Genomic DNA, 7,839 nt, shown 5'->3' with positions numbered 1-7,839 from the left:
TTTCTTTTGTATGTTGCTTGATTTTCCTAGAGCATTTGACACTTTCAAGCTTCATTTCGGAGCTCTTGTAACCTGTTGGTTAAATTTTGTACATTTGGCTCCTTTGAATGTTAATATTACTATTAGTGAATGCAAAAAAATCACAACCTAGGAATCAGGGTAAAAAGTAACACCTTTTGCTCTTATAAAATCGAAGCTGGCTTTTACTAGTAATCTGACCTAGAGATTGCATAAAAATAGGATCGGATTTGGGCCGGATTGTGTTTTTAAAAAAAACAAAAATTGGGCCGGGTGGGTTGAATTTTATTCAAAATAACTCTGCCCGTTTAGGCTTGTTGATTGAGTCGGGTCGGGCCAGACCACCGAATTTTTAAAAATAATTTGATATTAAATATTTAAAAAGAATTTAAGTAATAAAAAAATAATTTTCGTATTTTTTTTGGATTATATTTACAAGTATAGACTTTTATTTATACGTAAACACTCTTAATTAGAATATTGAAAATTTTCTTCACGTTTTATCTCATATTAATTTATAATTTAAAATTTGCATCTCTATATTTCGATTTTAATATATTCAATTTAGACTTCTATTCGAAATTATTTTAGAAATTTAGGATTTTTATTCGAAAATATATTCAATTATAGAATAAATTTGGATAAAACATAATTTTTTTCAAAATTATATTCGAATATTTATTTAAAATTATCATAAAAATCGGGCTTTATTGGACATGATCGTCCGGTCCGGGTTTTTATCCAGATCGGGCATAAATTTTGTCTGTATCTGGCTTAAATTTTGGTTTTTACCGGATCGGACCGGGTCGAATTTTCGCGAAAAATATATGATTTGTTAAGTTTTTTAGACCGAATCGAATCTGGTCAGATTTTTTCCAAATCAAATTTTTATCAATTTATTTACGAATCAGGTCCGATAAATTTTTCAGATCCGAATTTTTTATTCTGACCAGTGGAAATTGAAGTAGGCTGGGGAGACTCGAGTCGCTGAAAGTCGGAAGTGAATTTAGACAAGCAACTAGCCTTGGAAAACAATAATTTAACAATATCAATAAATCAATAAATTTTTTTTTTTTGCCGCAAAAGATTCAAATTTTATTGATGATTCAAATCATTCGATAATACAGTAAACAAATCGAGATGGACATCTCCCACCCTCCAGCTACGATCAGCTATAGAACAAGTGGATTTTCGCTAAGAAATGAGCGACCTTGTTCGCGGACCGTTTAACGAACCTAAACTTGACGTTTTTACTACTCAAACTTGCTAGAATATCCCGACAATCCTTAACAACTCTCCCCAAATACGAAAAACAAAGAAAGGAGCTACGGATGGACTGAACTATCTGCAAGCAATCAGACTCTATAACAACATTCTCGTGACCTCCATTTTTCACCCAACTCAAAGCCTCCCGGATACCGACCGCTTCAGCCAACTCCGTACTAGGCCTTCCTCTCAAACACTGCGCTCTAGCCTCGATCAACCCTCCATTCTGATCCCTACCTATATACGCATAACTATAACAACCATCCTCCTCAAAAATGGCAGCGTTAGAGTTTACCTTAACATCATTAACCTGGGGTAATCGCCAATGCTCATCTCCGTCTTCGTTGGACATAAAGCCCAGAAAACGATCGAAAGTTCGATCTTGAAAACATCTCCATTGGTTAAGGACCGAGTACGCTGATTCCACCACTGCTGAAGATTCCAAGCTGCGTTGTTTCCAAATAAGATCATTCCTACTCTTCCACAACATCCAGCAAACCATAGCAATAAGCGTAATTTTCTCCTGATTATGCTGTTGAAAAACCAGCTCAAGCCATTCTGGGAACGAAGTAAACTCACCAGAAACTTGTAAGATAGCCAATTTCTCCCAACTGGAAACAGCATGACAACATAAGACTAAAACATGCAGCACTGATTCTGGATATGCATTGCACACTGCATAAAACTCGTTTACTGGTACCTTTCTAGAACGAAGCAAATCTTTCGTAGGTAAGCAATTCGTAGAAGCTCTCCATAAAAAAAATTTAACCTTAGGTGGAATTTTCAAATTCCAAATCTTCCGCCAGAATCCAGAACTCGCTGCTGAACTATTCGCATTACTTTCACCTTCAAGAAGCAAATAACCAGTTTTGACAGAGTAATCTCCTAACTTTTCTTTCCTCCAATACCATGCATCTTTGACTTCGTTATTCAGAGGAGTGGACAAAATAATATCTGCATCCCTTGCATCAAAAATGTCCAAAATAAGATCAACATCCCAACTGTTTCCTTCCATATTCATCAGAGAAGAAACCTTTTGACCTCAAATGGCTTCATTATCAGTATGAATATACGGATCGTTCTCTATTGACAACCAAGGATCATTCAGAATACTAATAGAGTTGTCATTGCCCACCCTGCAACCAATACATTTCTTAATAATATGCTGAGATTCCATCACACTCCGCCATATATAACTAGGATTGTGCCCGATTTCAGCATTAATAAAAGAACCTGTAGGATAGTAACGAGCCTTATAAACCCTACTCACCAACTTTTCTGGATATTTCAACAATCTCCATCCCTGATTACCAAGAAGAGCTATATTGAAGTCACGAACCCTTCTAAAACCCATACCCCCAGAAGCCTTCCTCTTGCACATATTGCCCCAACTCTTCTAGTGAATACCTCTATCCTTCTTAGCATCATTTTTCCACCAAAACTTACACATCAAATTCTCCAACTGCTGACACAAGTCCAAAGGCAATAAAAAAACACTCATAGCATAGTTCGGAAGTGTTTGGGCCACAGTCTTCAACAACACTTCTTTGCCTCCTTTTGACATAAAATTTTTATCCCAACCCTAAATACGATCTTGCATCTTGTCCTTCAGAAAACCAAATATTGATGACTTATTTCTTCCTATTATATTAGGCAAACCTAAGTACATACACTGATCATTGGCCTCCTTAAATCTGAGCTTCTGACAAAGCTCTCTCTTCAGAGAACAGGAAGAATTCTTACTGAAAAACACTGAGGATTTATCAACATTTATTTGCTGCCATGAAGCTCTTTCGAAAATTTTCAACAATTGCAAGACATGATCAGCACTTTCCATATTGGCTTTGCAAAACACATAAGAATCATCAGCAAAAAACATGTGAGAAATAGAAGGCGCCGTCCTAGCAATTTTTATTCCTTTGATCAGATTACGCCTTTCCAAATCATGTAACAAAGCTGTCAAACCTTCAATACATATTAAGAACACGTACGATGATAGGGGGTCTCCATGTCTTAGGCCCCTTTCAGGAATAATATTCCCAAAAATTCTACCAGCATGAGAAAAACTATACCTTGCAGAGGTGATACATCCCATGAACAAATTAACAACTCTCTGATCAAACCCCATCTTCAACAACATTGCTTGTAAAAAATTACACTCGACACGATCATAGGCTTTGGACATATCCAACTTTAAAGCCATCCAACTCTCTTTTCCTTTTGTCTTTCGTTTCATATAATGCATAACCTCGAAAGCAACCATTATATTGTCAGTAATAAGTCTGCCAGGAATGAAGGCGCTCTGTGAATCAGAGATTATTAAATCAATAATCTTTTTCAATCTGTTCGCTAAAACCTTGGAAATAATTTTGTAAACAATGTTACAAAGAGAAATGGGACGGAGATCCGTCATGAGCACTGGATTTGGATTTTTAGGAATCAACGCTATATTCGTATCTCTAAGCTGCTCATCCATCTTTCCATTCACAAAGAAGCCTTGCACTATTGAGACTACATCTGATTTGACAATATTCCAACACTTCTGATAAAAACCGGGAGTCATACCGTCTGGACCCGGTGACTTGTCTGGATGCATGTTGAAAAGAGCTGCTTTAACTTCTTTTTCATCCACTTCTGCACACAGCATTTCATTTTGAACAGCATTGACTCTACCAGAAACACAACCAGTCACCCTTTCCCAATCTGTAACCGAAGCTGTGAATAACTGGGCAAAATAATCCTCTATAGTCTTTTCAATACCGTTACCCCATTCCACTTTATTCCTTTGACTATCCTGCAAATGGCTTATATGATTTGTTTTCCTTCTATTCTTCATTGCGGTATGGAAGAATTTACTGTTCTGGTCCCCTTCACGAAGCCATAACTGTTTTGACCGCTGTTGCCAAAAGACCTCTTGCTGAGCGTAAATTTCTGACAGCTTCTTCTTCTCCTCCTGGAACCACTTTTACTGAATGATCATCCCTTCGACCTTTCAACGCCTGTAAAATCCTCTTACTTTTACTAATACGCCCCTTGAAATTGCCCGTGATTTCCTTACCCCAAGCTGATAATATCTCAGAAACAAAAGACAACTTATTATAAAAAGAACCCACATTATTACTCCAAGCATCCTCAACTAATTGATAGCACATAGGCTCCCTGAGCCAGGCATTTTCAAAACGAAACGGTCTATCACGGAAGAATATATTACACACTTGTGGTTCCAGCAAAATCGGACAATGATCGAAAGTTGACACTTCCAAATTAGTGAGCTTAGCATCCTTAAACAAGTTCAAAAAATCAGGACTGACAAGTGCCCGATCAAGACGTACCTCAATATGATTACTCGTACCAAAACCACGCTCCCAAGTATACTGATACCCACACGGATTCATATCTACCAGATCACAGTCATTAAGAACCTCTTGGAACCCCTGTAACAACCGATTAGGGTATGGCCTACCACCTCTTTTATCCCTCTAAGAAAGAACATTGTTCATATCCCCGATTAGACACCACGGGAGAGTATTATGACTAGCCAAACTCCTTATCAAACTCCATGTCTCATGACGCTTTGATCTATCTGGTTCACCATATACCCCTGTGAGTCTATACTTTACACCTTCTGGAGGAGTGACAATCCCGTCAATATGATTTTTACTAAACGAACACAAACTAACTGCATCCTTATTACGCCATAATAAAGCAATACCACCACTGTGACCTATGGCTTCCACTACAATCGTCCCTTCAAAACCTAAAGATGATCTTACTCTTTCCACTATTCCTTTTCTGCAAAGCGTTTCACATAAAAAAACATAACTGGGCTTCTTTTGGAGCACAACCTCCTTTAGGAATTGTAACGCCCACGGGGTCCCAAACCCATGGCAATTCCAACTTACAATACTCATAATGCTAGGAGAGCACCACCCTGGATACCCGCCTCTGGTCCGTTTTTTGAATCCATAAAATTATTTGGGCTTACTTGATCAGTAGTCATGTTTATATCATCCTCAGCATCCAATGTTACTTCATTGTTCAGGCCCACTTGATTCTCAAAGCCCATATTATCATCCGTTTTACGTTTCTTGGACTCTACAGTTATTATCACTTTTCTCACATTTACTGGCGAAATAATAGGCAAAGAATTTTGAGCTTGCCTTATCCCAGAACTCCCGCCAATCTGATTTTTTTGAAATTCATTAGTTACCAAAATCCCACCCTTTCCAACTGCACCCTGATTTTGTGGAGCAAACCGTGGATCTTGATTTCTGTCACTACCACTCTGAAAACCTGCCATTGCTGCATACCGATCATCCTCCTCACTACCATTACGAAGCCATTTTGCACCAATAGGTTTAACTTGCTTTCTAAAAGGTGCTTGCATCCAAGCTCCATATGGCCTGACAATTTCAGATTCCGGTGTGTCAAACCACCTGCTACAGAACTTCTCCGAATGGCCCAGAATTTCACAGATAAAACAAAATATTGGCAAATTTTCATATTTAAAATTAATCCAATACCAATCGTTCTCTGCCTTCTTGATTTTCATTCTACGCTTGAGGGGCTTAGTAACATCTACTTCAACACGAACACGGAAGTATTCTCTCCAAACTCCCACAAAATTGCTGGAACAAGAAGCTACAAACCTTCCTATATTATTACCCAACTTTAAGATCATAAACCTGAACCCATAATTCCATAACGTTCAAATCAACATTGCGAGGATTTTCTCCCTCCTTTAGACGACGCATAATCAGAGCTCTCCTATTGAATGACCATGGACACCCCTCCATTACTCTCTTTACATCGACTTCATGATAGAATTGAAACAAAAAGAGATTTGTTTCCAACTCTTTAATGTAGACCCCCATTCCTGGCTTCCAAATTGCTGCAAGCGTCTGTTGCATAGCTGCAAAATCTACCTTACCATCCGATAAGAAACGGGCCACAACACATAGTTTTGCATCAAACCCATGTAATTGCTGTGCATTCCCCAAAACTTCTTCTGATTCTAACGCCACTCCTCCATCCTCTTCATCCTCCAAAGAAATACTATTCATAGTATTAACCAAATTGCTTGTTGACGCCATAGAACAAGACGAACAAGATAATCAGAAACAAACTAACAAAATAAAATAGACAATCATATCATGTCACAAAGACAAGACTATAAAAAAATCGGAATTTTTTAAAACACCGTAAATGATAACGATGGCTTTAAGAAAGGTGATAAATAATTGAAGAAGCGTGTAGATGTTCAGAGGTCAATAAAATTGCCAGCATAAATCAATAAATATTTTTGTATATGAAAGAAAAACAATATCAAATTTCGATTTCATAAAGGTAAAATGTTGAATTTTTATACAAAACAGTAAGATATAATGTTGAATTTTTATTTAAAAAATTCAAAATTTTAATTAATAATGCGGATAAGTAAGATTGTTTTGTAAGCAGCACCAAAAGTAAAAAAATTCAAAACAGAAATTCATAGAAATGTAAGAAAAATTTGTATTTACTCAAAAGAAAAAAAAGAGAAGCCTCAGAATTTACATCATATCACAGAGGATAATAAACAAACTACTACAATTAGCTAATCTCTACCAGCACTGATCTGTTTCCCACCGTCTCGTCGTATAATATCCTTTCCGATAACTAGCCGGCGCCGCCGCCGCCGCGTATTCATACCGTCTCCGCTCTCTCATCTTCGCCGCCGCACGCAACGACAGATCGTAAAGCGCTCTCGCCGACGGATCAGAAAGCGTCGAATACGCCTTGTGAATTCTAATAAAATCTCCGCCGTCCGATGATTCCGACGAGTCCGGATGATACAGCTTCGCTAAGCTCCGATACGCCGACTTGATTTCCACCGATGACGCGTTTTTGCTGAGTCCGAGAATCTCGTAGAGACTCGCCGGTCTTTTAATCTCTGAAATACACGGCGTTGGATCGGCGACGGCTTGAAGCGCCGTCGTGCGAAATCTTCGGTGTGAGGTTGTAGAGTTTGGCATAAATTTTCCGATGGGAGGGAAACGAGTGTCGCCGGAGAAATGGAGAAATGTAGTAGAAGGAACGGCTAGGGTTCCGGCCATTGAAAATAGAAAGAATGTATGTGGGTTAATAGAAAGGAAGGTTTAGGAAGGATGAGGAAATATGAAGGGTGTGAAATATTGAATATATAATATGTAAGTGTGGGGTCAGTAGGAATGGTCTGATTTCAGTGGGTAATACAACTGTTGGCGCGGCATTAGGATTAGGGATGTGCCAACAGAACAAGGTAAAATAAGGGTGTCTTCGTTTGCGATGGTTTTGATAAATTATTTGTTACTTCTCCGGTTGTCTGGCACATAAAAATCGGAAATCGAATAAGATCGGTAATCTTGTGAATTAAGAATTAATTAAAAGAATTAGTCAAAATAAAAATTAGATGTATTATAATAATAAATTATATTAAAATATATTATTATAATAATATTAGTTATTTATTAACTAACATATTTATTATATCATAATTTTAATAATTATTTATATTTAAATGAATATAGTACTTTAGCT

At 37.5% G+C, this 7,839-nt stretch overlaps 2 protein-coding genes across 2 annotated transcripts; both read right to left on the bottom strand.

The window, feature by feature from the left end:
- Positions 1 to 4,154: 4,154 nt before the first annotated feature.
- LOC141715036 (uncharacterized) lies at positions 4,155 to 5,195 on the bottom strand. Its single transcript, XM_074518523.1, has 2 exons — positions 4,884 to 5,195; positions 4,155 to 4,763 (listed from the first exon to the last, which is right to left on the bottom strand). The coding sequence occupies exons 1-2, from the start codon at positions 5,193 to 5,195 to the stop codon at positions 4,155 to 4,157; spliced, it is 921 nt and encodes a 306-aa protein (XP_074374624.1).
- Positions 5,196 to 6,884: 1,689 nt separating this feature from the next.
- Positions 6,885 to 7,376, bottom strand: LOC141715034 (chaperone protein dnaJ 11, chloroplastic). The gene has a single exon (XM_074518522.1). It carries the CDS (start codon positions 7,374 to 7,376, stop codon positions 6,885 to 6,887), a length of 492 nt encoding a protein of 163 aa, XP_074374623.1.
- Between the last annotated feature and the right edge of the window lie 463 nt (positions 7,377 to 7,839).

Source organism: Apium graveolens, chromosome 3 (genome assembly GCF_009905375.1).
Source record: "Apium graveolens cultivar Ventura chromosome 3, ASM990537v1, whole genome shotgun sequence".
NCBI classification, from domain to species: Eukaryota; Viridiplantae; Streptophyta; class Magnoliopsida; order Apiales; family Apiaceae; genus Apium; species Apium graveolens.
The sequence above is the reverse complement of the archived record's forward strand: the minus strand, read 5'-3'. Positions and strand labels throughout refer to the sequence as shown.

What these genes read in the sequence shown, in the direction of transcription:
- LOC141715034 (XM_074518522.1), bottom strand. Translation starts at nt 7,376, where the DNA reads ATGGCCGGAACCCTAGCCGTTCCTTCTACTACATTTCTCCATTTCTCC.
- LOC141715036 (XM_074518523.1), bottom strand. Translation starts at nt 5,195, where the DNA reads ATGAGTATTGTAAGTTGGAATTGCCATGGGTTTGGGACCCCGTGGGCG. An exon ending in TAAAGTATAGACTCACAGGG is followed by an intron (nt 4,764 to 4,883) that starts GTATATGGTGAA and finishes GTTCTTTCTTAG; the next exon opens with AGGGATAAAAGAGGTGGTAG.